This window comes from Gopherus flavomarginatus, chromosome 7 (assembly GCF_025201925.1).
Source record: "Gopherus flavomarginatus isolate rGopFla2 chromosome 7, rGopFla2.mat.asm, whole genome shotgun sequence".
In the NCBI taxonomy this organism is placed as follows: domain Eukaryota; kingdom Metazoa; phylum Chordata; order Testudines; family Testudinidae; genus Gopherus; species Gopherus flavomarginatus.
In genome coordinates, this window is record NC_066623.1 from 57,331,321 (window position 1) to 57,349,063 (window position 17,743).

General features: G+C 52.2%; 1 protein-coding gene across 1 annotated transcript in view; it reads left to right on the forward strand.

Annotated features, from left to right (window-relative positions):
- Positions 1 to 17,743, forward strand: part of BRINP2 (BMP/retinoic acid inducible neural specific 2) — a 57,341-nt gene that overhangs the window by 35,709 nt on the left and 3,889 nt on the right. Inside the window, exons 3-6 of the mRNA XM_050963142.1 lie at positions 7,730 to 7,920; positions 9,472 to 9,668; positions 13,415 to 13,520; positions 15,313 to 15,549. Coding sequence (XP_050819099.1) covers positions 7,730 to 7,920; positions 9,472 to 9,668; positions 13,415 to 13,520; positions 15,313 to 15,549 — 731 coding nt within the window. The remainder of the gene's footprint in view (positions 1 to 7,729; positions 7,921 to 9,471; positions 9,669 to 13,414; positions 13,521 to 15,312; positions 15,550 to 17,743) is intronic.

The following is a 17,743-nucleotide window of genomic DNA, read 5'->3' on the forward strand; positions in this document are numbered from 1 at the left end:
TTTTTTGAAGTGATCCATTTTTCAGGACAACTCCAAATCCAAACATGTCCAAGTTTTCATTTTCCCCTTTATTTCCCTCTTTTTCTTTCCCCCTTTTTAGTGGCAAAATGGAAAAGAGAGAGAAAGAGGGCAAAACACAGAAAACAAACCACCTCCAGTTCCCAAAAACTGGAGAAAAATGTGAAAAATTTTGAAACCAAAATAATTTTTAATACAGATTTTCACAAAATATTCCAAAGAAATGAAAACCCTTTAGAAACTGTCAGAAGAAAAATTGTTTAGAAAATTTTGAAAACACTCGTGAAAAAAATCTTTCCCTTTTTTCAACCAGCTCTTGCACTAGCCATGAATGAACAGAACAGCCTGGGGAACTATTAATTGAAGGTTATCTCTAGCTGGGGAGGCATGTACTGGAAACAGTGAGAATTCCAGTTAGAGGGGGGTGATGACACCAGTTGGTTTTGCGGATTAATAACACCCTAGCCTCTAACTTCGAGAGGCTGTTCAGATAGGCATTGATGGGCTTTTTTTTCCCCTTTTGCTCACTGTTCTCTTCCTTCTCCCATCCATCCACCCACCCACAATTAGATGTATCTGATGTTTCTAGCCAGCAGAAAACTTAGGGCTGGGATAGCAGGGGTCATGAGGGAAGCACTTCGGCAGAGCTGCATGCGTGGGAATCTTGCACATTGCTTGCCTAACACTGCTCCTTCCTCTAATCAGTGCTGTCAGGTTCTCACTTTAATGAGCATCAGAATGCACCTAATTGTCTCTAAGAGACTCTATGGGTTTTTTCTGTACAAAACCTTTACAGCCAGAGAAGTGGTTTTTGAAAGGCAGAGAAAAGCAGAGATTCTAGTACAAGGCCCTTTTTGACAACAAACAAAGCAGCTGCTGCCAGTGCTGTGATCAGCTTGTTGTTATGAATCCTGGTGCCTTCAGGGGATTGATTTTCACCACCACCACCCTGGCCTCCATGCTGCTGCTGTGGACCAGAGGTCTCTGGAGAAAATGCTGGTGACGAAGGTGAGACAGGAAGAAAGAACCCCACATGGATTAAGGCAGCCGTTGTCTCTCAGCTCCTCCGAGGCATGTAATCAGCTAGCAACCCTTTGGATTTGTTTTGATAGCACAAAAGCTAAACTCAAGGTAAGCTAATCCACCTCCACCTGACAGAGCCTTCTGCACTTGGATCTAAAGAGCCTCTCTGAGAAGGACCTGCATGGCACTGGGGATTCGCTCTGTTGTTTTCCAGGTGTAGCCCAGCGTTCAGATTTGCTGTTGGTCCCCTGTGAATCAAGTGTTGGGGGAGGCTTGTGGGGCACATGCTAAGCTAGCACATGGCCCCAAACTGGAATAGGAGGGAGTGCTGATTAAGTCACATTGGGGAGCTGGAAGAGCAGGCACTGCTAAAAGTCAGGACTGAGGTGCCTTGTGGGAGTGAGGCAATGCTCGGGTTGGCACAGCCTGAGGTGGGGCAGGTCAGGGTGTCAGTGCTTTGGCAGTGTGTGGGCACAGGAAGAGCCAGGGACCTGCTGTGGGACAGGACCGAGGGGTGTTGATGTATGGGGGCCCAGCACTGGAATGGGGGGGCTTTGCTCATGAGGCCAGGACTCTGACCATAGAGTATAACAGGTTTGTCAGAATAAAGCATCTCTCCCTCCTAAGCCCCCACACATGCTGACATAGGAGCAAGACCTCAAGGCCAAAACTCAGCCTTTCTGACAGGTGCCCAGTCCATACCACTAACCATCCAACAAAGGCCAAGGCCTAGCCCACGGCCCCTGATGGCAGGAGCGTCCGCTCCTCCGACCCATCAGCCAGAGCAAAGGAGGCTTTGTCTGTGGTGAGGAAATGGGGCCAAGAGGTTTCTTTCCCCCCAGGTCAAAGCAGAGGGACGCGATTCCAGAGAGACACGCACCCCGGGCAAGGGACATAAGGCTTCTGCCAAGACGTGGGCCCCATGCCTGTGGCTGGAAGAGGACAGATCTCAGACATAGTCAGAAGTAGTGGAGAGTGGGATATATGGGGCCTAATGCCAAACACCAGGCCCTGCTCTTTCTCGCAGCTCCACATACGCAGACCCTTTGGTCTTCTTCCTTCAGCCCCTGGACAGACCTTCCTGGCCAGGGGTGATCTTCCTCTTCCACCCTCCCCTTCCTCGCTCCCTAGCACATCACCCCCCTGCATAGACTTCACCCCTCTCACTGACTCACTGTTCAGCTGGGCCCCTCAGAGGAGCTGGGCCTACAGCCCAAAGGTGGTGATGGGAAGGAACAAGTGACCGAAATGAACAAAAAGTGCCAAACCTGAGCCTCCATTCTCCCTCCAGAATAGCCTCTGGGGCAGGAGCAGCCCTAGGCTGTCAGTGGTGGTAATTCCTGGGCCAGGCCGATTGTGAAGAGCGCAGGCACGCTTGGCTGCTCAGGGCTTTGCACTCTCACAGCTGCAACTCCAAGCGCTTGTCTGGTCTCCGATATGGCTGTTGTGCTGCCCATTTAACCTAATAAAAACCCACCCGGGGCACCATCACTGGAGCGATGGCAGATACTCCGGCTGGCTGCTCACCCCAGCCTCCCCTCCATCTCTCTCAATCACCCTTAATTAAACCAGCTGAAAGCCACAGGCTGATTTTAATTAGAGCAAAATTGCAAAGATTAGAATGAAATTGGCCAATCATTGTTTACAGGGCCATTGTTTGGGAAAACAGTGGGCTGGTAAATTGCCTCTATGCCGGGCTTGCAGCAAGTGCAGACGGTGCCAGGGACGTGGGAGTCCTGCTAAACGGGGCTTGGCACGTACCATATGGCACATTTTGCAGGCTGCAGATGTTGAGATGTTACTTACCAAATTACCCAATGCCAGCACATGCTGCCAACCTCCTTCCCCCGGTCGTGCCCCTCAATACAGAGAGGGGGGTGCATGCTTGGCAAAGCTTGGGTATAAACCCCTGTGAGCTAGCAGGGCTTTTGACAGGATAATGGCTGAGTAGGAAGGATGATCTAGGGCAGGGGTAGGCAACCTATGGCACGCGTGCCAAACGCGGCACATGAGCTGATTTTCAGTGGCACTCACAGTGCCAGGGTCCTGGCCACCGGTCCGGGGGGCTCTGCATTTTAATTTAATTTTAAATGAAGCTTCTTAAACATTTTAAAAACCTTATTTACTTTACATACAACAATAGTTTAGTTATATATTATAGAAAGAGACCTTCTAAAAATGTTAAAATGTATTACTGGCACACGAAAACTTAAATTAGAGTGAATGAAGACTTTACACACCACTTCTGAAAGTTTGCTGACCTCTGATCTAGAAGATAGTGCACTGAGCTGGGACCCAGGAGATCTGGAGTCAATCCCTAGCTCAGCCATAGACTGCCTGCTTGACTTTGGGCAAGTTACTTGGTGTTACTTAGTACTTCAGTTCTTCCTTTGTAAAACAGTGATAATACATCCCTTTCTGCCAGAGGTACTGGAAGGGTAAAGGAGGGTGCTATGTACCAAGAGAGGTTATGAGTTCGAATTCCATTGTTTACACTCTAATTTCCTTTCCTGTCCCCCTCCATTCCCAGAATTCCCACCTCCAGGAGGTGGCATAGCTGAGCATACTCCCACACTGTGTGGGAAAGCATCAGATCGGGCCTTCCCTTCCACCCCGTTCCTGCAACAGCCCTGTCTGGGGATAGCAGCAAAGTTGGGAGCCTCACACTGCTTGGACAGCCCTGGGTGGTAGGGCCATGTACACCTGTGAAGGGTATTCCTGAGGGCCCCTGCTGGCTTGTGCCCTTCTCACATTCATAAGCAGACCCAGACGGGTCAGTGGGAGTTTTGCCTGTAGTTTCAACAGAGCAGTGTCAGGCACTCATTTTATAGCTCTGTTTCTGTTAGAGATATCACTGTATTTACAGGGTAATGACATTTTAAACCTCAGACCCCTTAGCTCAAGTATGCCCAGAGAACAACCATGTCCTATAGGCCATTGTTCAGTATCTTAGACATGGAGGGGCAGAGTGTCGGGGAAAATGATTTTAACAGGCCAAAGCCCCAGCCTTCCGAATCCTTTTTATTTAGTCAGTCTCCACGTACAATTATATTTACATGTAAGTATATTAGCATACCGGGAACTGAGTCTCCTCTCACCTACAGCTCTGTAAATCAAGACAATGAAGTCAATGGCACAAACCAGAGAAAAATCAGGCCCAGGATGTTGCATGTGGTATCAGATCTGTTCCATAGCAATTATAAATAGTTCAGACCTTTGTGATTAATTTATTACTATTACACATAGTATTAATATATACTGGCTTGCTATTAGAACTAATGGCTCTGGGATTACCTGTGTTTGTTTATAACTTTAATTTTTAACTGATATAATTAGCAAGCAGTGTGGTCTAGTCGGTAGACCTGGGTTCTATTTCCTGACTGTGCCATTGAGCTGCTGAGTGCCCTTGGGCAAAACACTTCATCTATTTCCCCTCCCACCCCTTGTCTATTTAGACTGCAAGATCTAAGGTGCAGGCACCCTCTTGCCATGTGTGTACAGTGCATAGCACACTGGGGCCCTGAGCTCATGCTACCATAATACACACACAAAGGCACATAATCATGTGCCTTTCTTTGGGACTAATACAAAACCATCAGGAGTCTTTTCATTGATTTCAGTGGACATTGGCTCAGGCTCTCTGAAACCATCTGCAGGGTGGGAACTGCACAAGCAGGGCCGGCTCCAGGGTTTTTGCTGCCCCAAGCAGCAAAAAAAAAAAAAAAAAAAAGCAGCTGCAATTGTGATTTGCAGGAGCCCCACTGCGCCACTTCAGTCTTTGGCAGCAGGTCCTTTGCTCCAAGAGGGATTGAGGGACCCGCTGCCAAATTTGCCGCCAAAGAGCCAGACATGCCGCCCCTTCCCCGTGGCCACCCCAGGCACCTGCTTGCTGGGCTGATGTCTGGAGCCAGCCCTGTGCACAAGGAGAACACTATGATCAGCTTACTAGTTTGTCTATGGGTGGAATCCATCAGCCAGCAGTCCACATCTGTCTGTCTCCAGAGAGGCAAGGGGGAAGCAAGGAGCCCAGCTGCGTGCATGCATTTTTCATTTCTGAACTTCAGTAAATGTTCCTGCAGATTAGATGCAGCCCTCAGGTAAGGTGTCAGTGGACCAAGCCTGAAGTTTTGGCATCTCTTTCTTAGCTCTGAGTACCAGTCTGTATATCTAACCTTGGAAACATTTCTAGGGCCCTGCCCACCAGGAATAGCTGATACACACAGCTGCAGAGCAGAGCAAAGGTTTCAGCCGCAGAATTCCCAGATGGGATCACTGTGCTGTCAGCCAAGTCTACATAGCACTTTTAGCCTGGCCACACTACCTACAAACTTGTTGCACCATTGGCTGAGGCTGGTAGTAAGCATTCTCACATGCAGCCACCCATCAACCCTTTGAGACTGGGGATATGTCCCCCTAAGCATTCACTAGGCTGCGGTGTGGGGAAATGCCTGTGATAGCCTTCGGCTTAATCTGTTTAGATCAAAGGGTGGTAAATGCTTCCTGCAAATCGTCATCTGCTACATGCAGATCACATAGGGTATTATGACAGCAGGACAATTCCCTGGAGAAAACACTATTCAAAGGGGCTTTCTCACCCAGGCAGTGCTGGCTACCTAGCTGGAAGTCAATGGTTGCTTCCAGTACAGATTGGCCTTTTTACCAATGGATTCGCTGGTTCAAATTCGGCTCACATGTGAAATGAGTTTGGATGCCTCAGCAGCAGGGGATGGGTAGATTCATATACTGGAAAGCCAGAAGGGATCATTGTGATCAGCTTGTCCAACCTTCTGCATCACCCAGTGATCCCCACTTCGGGTCCTTAACGTGTGGTGGAACTAGTGCATATTCTATAGGAGGCCATCCATGGAGTCTCATGCTAAAGCTGCAGAGTGATAGAGCATCCCTTGGGAAGCTTTATCTGTGGTTAATCATCATCATCATCACTGTGCCTTACTCCCAGGCTGATTTTGTTTCATTTCAATTTCTTGCCTTGGTCTTTGGAATAGCAGCTGTGCATTCAGCCTCCATCCATTTTCTCTCACTCCCACCTCTTTTGAACTGAGCTGGAATTGTTTCCATTCCAGTCTCTCCTCTCGGCTGCCAGAGCAGAGTTATTGATCATGTGAGGGCTGCGTTGAAGGGAGCTAGACCTGTTAGATATAGTCTGTTACTGCCAGTTATGAGAGACTCTGGCTAAATCCCTAATCTATTCAGTTCTCTGTGGGCGTACTTAACCAGCTGATATTGCAATATCCCTAGCCCAGTTCCCTCCAAATGAGATGTTTCCAGCACACATGTGGGACTTGTCATATATACATGGATTTATATTGTGCTGCATGCCGGCAGGGGCTCATGTGCTCCACAACAAAGGCAACCAGCATGCCTGCAGGACAGAGCATAGAGGGAGCCGGGCGTTGCCTGGCTCCACGTATGAAGGGAAAGCAACTGAGATGATGTGAGGTGGTAGCTGAAGGAGAGGGAGGCTAGCCTTGTGGTTACAGCCCCAGGCTGGAACGCAGGAGATCTGGGTCCAATTCCCTGCTCTACCACTGACTCTCTTTGTGACCCCGGGTTCTGTTCCTCAGTTCCCCATCTGTACAGCATGTAACAGGATGGCACCCCACCTCTGAGGAGCACCCTCTGGCCAAGTGTGTCTGCACCTCTGTCAGTCTGTGGTGACCCCTCCAGCCAAGTCTCACTGTGTATATGGAATACAACTCAGAGCCCTTCTGGGGTAGCAATGCAACAAAGTCTTTCAGCACTCCTGGCCCTGATAGGGAGCCATGCTCGCAGGGCCTCCTCCATGGAGACTCTTCTCCTGCTCTGGTCTGTTTTGGCCCCTGCTGGGCCTCTTAACAGTTCAGATCCCCTTCTGGGGTTTATCACTGTACAATTGTAGGTCACTTGCCCAGTGGCCTATGAGGGGGACTTGGGCCTGCATACTACTCCAGGTCCCCACCCAGGGACCCTAAGAATCGCAGCCACATGCCACCATGTCCTTTTAACAACCACTTTCAGTTCCCAGGGCCACTGCCCTGCAGCCCCAGCCTTCACCAAAGCTTCAGCCTACCTCAGGGCTCTTTTGTGTTCAGGCCCGACAGCCAGCCAGCAGCTCTTTCTCACTTCCCCTAGTTCCTGCCCACGCTGAGCTGTCCGTGGTGCTGCAGTTCCCTTTGGCCAGCCAGAAGCACCACCTGCACTCCCCTGGCTGTAAGCTGCAACTGAGTTTGGGCTGCACTGCAGCTCCTTTTATACTAGCTTGCAACCATGTGAATGGCTAGCCCCTTGCAGCCTTCCTGACTGGCTATATCCCACACAGCCTCTCTGTGCAGCTTGGAGGACTGCTCTACTGTACTTTCCTGGGACGGGTATGGGAGGACCCTAGTCCTGCCTGTCACAAGTGGGGATGAGAATCCTGTCTGATCTATTAGAGCGTGAGCTCTTGTGGGCAGAGCCTGTCTCACTAGGTGCCCGTTACCGTGCCTAGCACAATGGGCCCTGATCTTGCTTGGATCTCCTTGGATCTACCTTCACCCACCCCTAATGGAAGGTGGTACAATGACCAGTACATACTACAGCCTTTGTGACTGCAATGGGGGTTTATGTTCTCTCCCATTTCCCCATCCTCCCCTCCCTCTCATCTGGATACTGGAGTTCATGGCTGCTTTTCCTTGGCTTCTTTCTCCAGAGAGTTTGCCCGCTGGAAGGTGAATAACTTAGCCTTGGAAAGGAAAGATTTCTTCAGCTTGCCGCTGCCTTTGGCCCCTGAATTCATCCGGAACATCCGCCTCCTGGGACGAAGGCCCAGCCTGCAACAGATTACAGAAAACCTGATTAAAAAATACGGCACACATTTCCTGCTCTCTGCCACTCTGGGAGGTAAGTGCCTCCTGTGCCAAAGTTATGCACCTGGGGCCAGATTCTCAGCTGGTGTAAATTGGTATTGACGTCAGTGACGCTAACTCCATTTCCACCAGCTGAGGATCTGGCCCATGCAAAATAGCCTTTACCTTTCCTGTCTTCCTTATGTAGCAGCATCGAGATGTGAGCATGGTCTGCCCAGTTCTGGGGACACTGCATGCTCATGGCACCACTGTTGCTGGCTCAGCAGCAGAAGTGATGACCAGCCAAGATCTTCCAAAGTGGCTAGTGATTTTGGGGTCCCAACCCGAGAACCCTGAAAAGCGACTCTTTTTTGGAGGGCAGATGTGCTGCACTTCCTGAGAATCAGGCCCCTTTCCAGCATCTCAAGTTGGGTCCCTCAAACCACTAGTCACTTTGGAAAAATCTTGGCCGCTGTTGCTGTGGTGGGGCCCATAAAAAGAGCAACTAATGTTTGGCAAGGAGAGCAGCAGAAAAGAGGTGGGTTTTAAAAAAGATGCATGGATGTTTTCAATGTCTGGAAGCATCTTGGAGCAACGGGGTACAAGCAGCAGCAGAACAAGTCCTAAATACGAGGACTCCAATAAGCATGGGGACTCTTTACTGAGTGACCATGGGGTTGGGAGCACACAGACATTTCCACTTAGCCGAGGCTAACACGTAAAGCTGGTCTCGGCACTCCCAGGCCTGCAGAGGGCCAGGCAAGGCGCGCTCCATCTCCGAATGGAGCAGGAGAGTCTCCAATGACACAACCACAGTCCTCTGGCCAAGCGTCACTGGGCCCCCCAAAGGAATGCCCCAGTGCTCCTGAAGCCTCAAGCGCTGGGTTGCTTGCCATTGGGGGCAAGTCCTGGATCATGGCTCAGGGCTCTGATGGGGACGTGAGAGGTGCAGGAGAGATGGAGGGAAGAAGTGGAATGGGTTGTATTTGTGTGCTAGCCTCTCGTGTTCTGTCCTGCAAATGGGCCACTGTGCGAGGGCCAAGGCAGTAAAAGATAAGACGCAATGTTCCTTTAATAAGGGAGGCTTGTTCTATAAATCCATGCACAGGGACGTGTCCCCAGGCAGAGGAAGGGCTGATGTAATGGAGAGAGAGCCTCCAATGGTGCCCTTCCGCCTGCCTGGCAGAAACAGTTGGGATTCCTGCAGGTCTCTGCATGATTGAGCCTCCTAGCTGGGCACTGGCTAGCTGGCCCGGGAGTGGCAATGTCTCACAGCCGGCTCAGGATGGCCACCGAGCAGCAAGGGGCTGTGACACTGCTTGGGCGATCCGGTGCTCAGTCTCCAGGGTCTGATTAGAGTGGCTGGAAATCAGAGGGGCTGCAGACTGACGTCTCCCACTGGGCCAACTCACACTCCTGCGAGAGGCCTTGTGGGGCAGACCTACCCAGCAGCCCATCCTTCGGGCTTGTATTGCTGTGAGGGATGGCCAGCCCGGAGGGGCAGCAGGGAGGCGGACTCTGGCTCCATTCCTGCCCATGGACGACTGAGGGTGAAGCAGAGTTGAGCGTCCCTGGAGCACACTGACCAGCTCACGTGCCTGTGCAGGAGAAGAGTCCCTGACCATTTTCGTGGACAAGCGCAAGCTGAGCCGGAAGGCGGAAGCGGTCGGGACGAGAGGGGGTGGGAACAGCTCCACTGTCTCCCTGGAGACTCTGCACCAGCTGGCTGCCTCATACTTCATTGACCGGGAAAGCACGCTGCGCAGGCTCCACCACATTCAAATAGCCACAGCCGCCATCAAGGTAAGACCACCGCTGAGCACGGAGCAGGAGGTCCCAGAACGGTGGGGGTGACAGCAAGGGGGACCCTGCCTATCCAGATGGGGGGGCTTAGCACCTCTGACATTAGCTTTCCAAAGTAAAGCAAAGGTGAAAGGGGTACAGAGCTCATTCCAGGAGGGATGGGCTTGCAAGTACTTACTCTGCGTATTACAGTAGCCGCTAGACACAACAGATGCTGCACAAACACATTGGAAGGAACCATGTCTGTCCCTACAAACTTACAATCAAAGTACACAGGGCAGATAAAGGGTGAGAGGGGAAACTGAGGCACAGAGCGGGACGTGACATGCCCAAGGTCACCCAGGCAATCAGTGGCGGAGCCAGAAAGAGATCTCATGTCTCCAGACTCCCAATGCATTGCCCAAGGCACTGAGCCATTGTCACAGGGTGGCCCCTCCTGTGGTAGGCTGCGGCATGATATCTGCTCCTGCCTCAGTTTCCTCTCGGTCGAGCCATAAAGAGAGACAGTCTGTCTCGCAGACCAATTCAGAGACTCACCTTTAGGCATAACTTAGGCATGAACACATACAATAGTGCATAAAACTCTCATGGTAAAACAGTTCTCCCAGTTCCCACAGGAACACTCATCTAGATACAGGGATTTCTCCAGTCCCCTCTCTGGGGACAACACTTGCATGTCACCCACCCGTGAGTCCCCCAGCAGTCCTTTCTGCCCTTGTTCCAGGGCCCCTCTCTCCCAGCCAGCCACCTGAGAGCCACCAGTCCCCTGACTCTTCTACCCTGAACACAGCTCAGCCCTTTTCAGCCTCCCAGCACTGGCTCTCCAGCTCAGGAAGGGCAGCAGGCTAACCCCTCCACTGGCCTCCTAGCATTTCCTCCCTATTCACAGGGAAGACCCACATCATTCTCTCCTCTCTGCAACGTCCCTGTCTCTCCCAGGCAGCTCTCACCTGCTACTGCCTGGCGCTCTCTTTAGAAGGGTCCAGCTGCTTTCTTTTAATCCCCGTTGGGCAGCTGCTAATCAGTCACAGGTGCACTGGACTCTCTTACCTCTCATAGGGCACAGTCATGCTGTGACAGACACTCCCTCCCAAGGCATTGCCCTCTGGCTGAGAAAACTTGGGTTCAGTGGCTGCTTCTGCTACAGAACGTGTGTGACTTCGAGTAAGTTGCTTCTGTTCCCCTCTGTGATGCAGGGCCAGTAACACTCTTCCTTGGTCTGGCCTGTAAGGGGTTGTCTAGGGCTGTCTCTTGCTCTGTGTTTGTACAGTGCCTGACACAATATACATAAATAATAATAAACTATCTGGGCAGGGGAGTCATCAGCGGACCCTCCAAATGACGTGTCTTGTTCTGATCATCTCTACCCCTTAGCAAGCTGATGTCTTGCTTTCACCTTGTTCCCTGGCTCCTGTGGCTTCGCCCCTAGGTATCTTCTATAGCTGAGAACAATCCATCAGGAAATAAAACACTAGCCTTTCATCGTAAGAGTCAGCAATGAAATCCACCACTCGGTATCCCACCCGTCTGCTCCAAATGCCTACCATTAAACTGCCCCATCAGGTGGCCATTCATGGCATGGACCAACATGGCATTCTTATGCTGTGATCTGCAGCCAGTGTTCTGTCATCAGAGTGGGGGGCTCAGGGAAACGGCTGGTGTCCGGACTTACAGGGCGACATTGGCCAGAGGGTGTGAAAAGCTCCCCTCCACCACTCTGCTGGTGCACCTCAGCCCTGACCTACAGCCCACTACCGGTCCAGGGCTGGGCCTCCACACCTTGCTCTGTTGTGGGTAGAGAAGCCAAGTCAATCTCCTCGTGTGGTTGGAGACTGGGCTGAGAGGCTCCAATGTAAACCCTTCCTGAGCTCTGAGCTTCATGCCGTAGGTGGGGGGAGCTCGCTGTGGAAAGGGGAGGGGCAGAAATGGTGAGTGGTCGAAGGTCCAGTTCAGATGAAATAGAAGGAACACGAGAAGAGGCCAGAAGGGCGGTGAGGTCCCCTTGCGAAATCCTGGCCCATGTGGTCTCAGGCGGCAGGGTGACCTTGGAAAGCAAACGTAATTCAGAGGCCGCAGGGCCATCCTTGCTGAGGAGGGCTGAGGAGTTGCTGCTCTCCCACTGGCATTGCTCTGCTACATCTGTGCCTTTCCTCTGAAAGTGTCATGCCAGCTCCCAGCCTGGAGCAGCTGTGTACAGATCAGGCAAAGCGCTCATTGTGGTGGGCTATATAGGAGAGGGCTCAGCCTCCATCCTGGTCTGTTTCTCTGAAAATGGGAGGCCAACCGTGCACTTCCTCCTTCCCCTCCATGTAGAACCCAACGTAAGTGTTTTTCCTCTCGCCCACTGGCTGCTGACAGCGTGGCGCAGAGGATGCAGCCTGAGCTGGGGAATCAGCAAACCTGCTTACTAGTCCGGGCTGTGCTGCTGAGTTACATGGGGCAAATCTCTACACTCTGAATTCCTTCTGTAAAGCAGCTGTGCTCTGAGATCTCTGGACAGGCTGTTCTCATACGGGTCTTTCAGGGTCGACTTGTGATTGTCGGATCTGCCCCCTCTGCTCTTTGAAGCCCCCTGTGTTAATGTGATTGAGCTGAGTGGCTCTAACATGATTGAGGAGCATAGAGCAGGTGTGCCACATACAGTCAGGGGACGGGACAGGAATCTCCTGGTCCTTTTTCTCTCCACCCCCACCCCGATGCTGCACTTGGGATGCAAAATGTGGCTGGTTGAAGCCCAGTCCTCGCCCTGGGCTCTCCTCCCACAGCCTGGCAATTATAACCCCATCTCTGGCAGCCAGCATCCCCGCTGGGAGGGGAGAGGGAGCCGGAGCGAGGTTAGCGCCTTCCTGTTAGTTATAGGAAATTGGCCACGCTAACGAAGCCGAGCTGCATCAGGCTGGAGGCAGAGCTGCTCTCTGTCAACAGGCCAATTAGCATGCAATTATTTTCCCTTTCTCCCAGCGCTGCCAGGCCGCCTGTCTCTCGCACTGCCACAGACGCTCTCGCTCGGGACTGCTCTGCTGGCCTGGCTGGCTCCTTGTTGGCAGGAAGTACGGCCCAGGGCCTCTGACTTACATTTGCTTTCCAAGGTTGCCCCGCCTGAGACCACCTGGGCTGGGATTTCGCAAAGGGACCTCACCACCCTTCTGGCCTCTTCCCATGTTCCTTCTATTTCATATGAACCAGACTACTGTATTGCACCTTCACTGCTCACCATTTCTGCCCCCTCTTGCTCCTTCTATGGCCCTGCCTGGTCTCCAGGAGCTGAGAACAGAGCGTGGACTATTAGTGCCAAGTTGGCTAATGCCCGATGGGGCCACCACCAGCAGATGCCACCCTGCCATTGCTGGGGGTTGGTTCTGGGATGTAATAGGTCCTTTTCCTTCCCTAACTACTTATCTGGTGTGCCAGGCTTCCTGGGCTGGGAACTGGCCAGCATCCAAGTTCTCCCTGGCAATGCAGCAGGGCAAATCCCCTCACACGTGCAATGACTTCAGCAAGGGGATGAGAGTTCTGCGTGGCCCCAGGACTGGCACAGCCGGGGGTTTTGAGAGTCAGGCCTGCAGTGTCCGGGCAGAGGGGCACAGAGCCCAGCACTGGCTTAGGAAGGAGTATGGGTCAGGCCTGAGGTGCATTGACAGAGCTCTGCACGTTTTCAGCTGCAGGCTCAGACCCTAACTGCTGAGGTGTGATGCAAACACCAGGTCCTGCCTCACTCACTCTCTTACTACCCCTTGTTCTCGCAGGTAACTGAAACCAGGACGGGCCCTCTAGGCTGCAGCAACTATGATAACTTGGATTCGGTCAGCTCGGTTCTCGTCCAGAGCCCTGAGAACAAAGTACAGCTACTAGGTGAGGACGGCAGCCTTCCTTCTTTCATCCCCCACGCCTAGCAACAGCCAGAGCCAGCTGCTACAGCACTCATTGAGGGAGGGACAGGCCAGTGGGAGAGAGGAGGGATACTGAAGCAAGGATGGGTAGGGCCCCAAGTAGAAGGAAGGAGAGAGTGTACAGGAGTTAGGTCAAAAAAGGGTCCCATTTACCCAGAATGCCCCAATGTTGGGGGGCATACCCCATGTCATAAGTGATACCAGTAGGTTAGGTCAGTCTTCACTGCACGCTGACTCCTATCAGGGCCCAAGCATGCACTGCCCCACTAGTCCCAGCTGGGCCCTGTGCCCCTATAAGGTTGGATGGGAAGGTGCTTTGGAGGGTGGGGGAGAGAACTGCAAAGTGGGGGTTGCTGGGGATGGGGGAACACCAGGAGGCCAACCCTGGAGAAGGAACAACCCTGCCCCGGCTGCCAGAACCCTGAGTGGTGCAGCAAGCCAAGCTCACCCAGTCCCACAGCACAGGAGCTGCAGGATCCGCCACTGTGGGATGAGTGCCGGGTAGGATCTCACCAAAACCACCCCAGGGCAAGTCTGTAACCAGGGCAGGACAAGTGGGACAGCTGCCCAGGGCGCAAAGCCATAGGGGTGGCTCAGACCAGTGACGACAGGTGGCATGGAGCTCAGTGGGGCCAGCAATGCCAGGCAGGCTCGGTGGGGCCAGCCCCACAGTGTGGGAGCACCGCCTCCACCCCCAAGTCCCCTCAGTGAGCCACCCAGCTTGTCTGGGTCAGGGGGACACAACCAAAAAATCTGGGGGAGCATATGACCCCACATGCTCCCCTACACATCGCCTCTGGTAGGGGGCACAAATACGCTTGCTCGTTCCCAGGCTCTGGGAATCATCACTAGTCACAACAGGCCATAACCATTTACAAGGAGTCCTGAGCCCCAAAAGGTTGAGAACCACTGAGCTGCAGTACCCAGCACTGAGGGGTAGAGCCTCAGTTGGTGTCAATCGGCAGAGCAGCCCATGGAGCTATTCTGAGTGAGTCTGGTGGAGGAGCCAGCCCTGGATGTTTGCCTGGACCGGATCCAAATTACTGCAGATTCTTTGGGTCTGCAAAGCTAGGCGAGGGGTCTCCCAAGAAGAGGCTTCCTGGTGAGATGTCCGTCATTTCCAGGGTCAGTCCCGGTCAGAACCCATAAACAAAGAACCCACGTAGAGAGCTGGGGACGGGACCCAGAAAAAAGTGAATTCAGCTTTTCCAACTCTCCCAAAGGTTGAGGGACAGGGCTGAGTTTGGGGATGAAGATGCCAGTCATTGCTCAGTTTAACCAAATTGGTTCAACCATCTCTGTCTCTGAAATGCCTGGAGAGACCCTGACCCCTGGGAGTTCCAGCCTGCTTCGCATGTTTAAAATGAGCATCTTCATTTTTGTAGCTTCTCTGAACTGAGTCTCTGCAGCTGTAGAAATCCATCCCTTCCTAGACCGGAGCTTCTACCCTGACAGTTATTGGGCAAAGTGGGGAGAGGTCATCAAGTCCCAGATCACATCATATCTGATGCTCCCGGTCCAGAACCTCCATGCATGGAAATTGGTGTAGCTCCACTGTGGTTGATGTAGCGACATCAATATTGCAGACTCTGGGCCAGAGTCAGCCCTGGTATCAATGGATGTGGCTCCACTGCTGTTCATAATGCTGAATTTGGCCCAAATCCCCACAGATGGGAAACACAGAGCGCTGAGTGCTGGGGTACATGTGGGGCATCCGCTTGTCTCACCTTTCCTGGGACTCTCCCTTTGTGCAGGGCTGCAGGTGCTGCTGCCCGACTACCTGCGGGAATGCTTTGTGGCGGCCGCGCTCAGCTACATCACCTGCAATTCGGAGGGAGAGCTCATCTGCCGGAAGAATGACTGCTGGTGCCAATGCGGGCCTGGCTTCCAGGATTGCAATTGCCCTGAAGCCGACATCCAGGCAATGGAAGACCATCTGCTGCAGATCCAGGATGCCTGGGACAATCACAATAGACAGTTTGAGGAGTCAGGTGAGGCCAGGAATGTGTGAGCTCACTGAGACCCACTCCTCTTACTGAGACTGCTGTGCTGGAACAGACCAGTGACCCTGCTAGTCTGCTGTCCTAGCTCTGACAGTGCCAGATATTTCCCAGTTGTATTAGCTAAGCTATTAGCCAGGATGGTCAGGGACACAACCCCATGCTCTGGGTGCCCCTAAACCTCCAATTGCCAGAAGCTGGAACTGGACAACGGGGGATGGATCACTCAATAATTGTCCTGTTCTCTTCATTTCCACTGAAGCACCTGGTACCAGCCACTGTTGGAAGACAGGATACTGGGCTAGATTGGTCTGACACATTATGGCCATTTTTATGTGGGAAGGTTTACTCCATTATGCAATAATCTACCCTCTGTGTAGAGATTTCTTCCTGACCCAGACTGTAATCAGTTTGCACCTGGAAGAATGAAAATGTAGACCCTCAGTGGTTATCCCAGCCAGTCTCACTGCAATGTTTTTTTCAGTATAAAATCTTTAAAAATGACCGTTTGCCTCAATTATATCCAGTAGCAGTGAGTTCCACAGGTTCATCATATGTAGACTTAAAAAAAAGACATAATTGCCTTTTAGGGTGTCCCCTTGTTTTTTTGTTATTATGGGATGGGGTAAACAGCAGCAGCTGGGATCACAGCCACATCCGTCCCCTTGTCAATTTTAAACCTGAATTCAGTACTATTAATGCTTTGGAGGCAGTGTGGCTAGTAGACAGGGCCTGGACTGGGAATCAGAACTGCCCAGAGGGACAGGGAAAAGAGAATGACAAAAGATGCATGAAGTGGGAATTTGAAAGCAAAGTGGGTTCTTGCATTGCGCGCTCTCTCTTGGCAATCTGGGTTCAGATCCTGAAAGTCACCCAAGTGGAAATGGGTAGAGGGGGTCTCTGTCTCTCGTACTTATCTGAATCCCACTACTAAAGTGTTTGACAGCTTCCCAGAGACGATTTTTGTTAATTACAAAGGGCCAGATTCTGACAGCCTCCCTCATAGTAAATAGCACCTTACAGCCTGATCCAAAGTCCATTAATGCCAATGGGAAGATTCCCACTGAGATCACTGGCCTCTGATCAGGGCATTAAGCCACCAAAGACCCCACTGAAAACAATGGGACCCTGGAGAGTAAAATGCCATTCAGTCTGAGTACAGGAGTCAGCCCGTGGCACCCTAACTTTAGGGCACGTTGGTGATCTCTGGCATGACATAGCTAGGGGGGCTGACGGTCGGGAGCACAGGGCAACGGGCAGAGCTCTGTGCGTCCAGGACTGAAACAGCTGGTGTGGTGGTTTGCAAGGAAGGTGCAGTGGCAGAGCTGTTTGGGTCCCCACGACTGAAACAGCCAGTCAGGAGTGAGGTGCATTGGCCTAGCTGCATGGGAGGAGCGTGACAGCTCAATGCCTGGCTTCAACCAGAGCTACCAGCCTCTCCACTAACACTATGTGCAACGGAAGATTAATCTATTAGCTCCAGTTTAGGGAAAATGACTTCAGAAATCTCTGCCTCGGTCTCCAAGTGGTCTCTCCTTTCCACCAGGGACACCCTTGCCAGGGGGAATATCTAGGCCTAGCAAGCAGATGAAAGGTACAACCCCACATGGGCATTGAGCCATCCCGACTCCAGTGACAGTCAGTGGGAACAGAGGGCTCTCAAGAGACATGCACAGCACCTTGGGGAACTGGCCCTGCCCCTGCCCCTAGGAATTCAGTACCCTGAGGAGTGGGCATTAGAGCTGCTGTGGCAGGATGTTGCAGGGAACCAGCACCTCGTCAGTTAAGTCTGGCAGGGGAAACCAAACGGTACCTGCCTTGCTTTCGCCAGGGGGGACCTGCTTGAGTCCCAAGGGGGACTTGTGTGCAGAGAAGTAGCGTGAGGTCTGGCTGGGAAAGGTGGGAACTGTCTGACTGTGAAGGATTGGCGTCATGGCTAGAGCATGCCCCAGCGGTCACTGGTAACACCTTCTCCACCAATACATTAACAGCAACAGAGCATGGTCTAGCGGATTGGGCATCTGATTGGGACTCAGGAGACCCTGGTTCTATTCCAGGCTCCATTCATGTGACCATGGACAAGTTGCTTTACTGCATTCTTCTTTGGTTTCCCTTCCAACCCCGTGTCTGTCTGATCTAGTTAGAATATCAGATCTCTGGGCAGGTGGACTGTCTCTGACTCTGT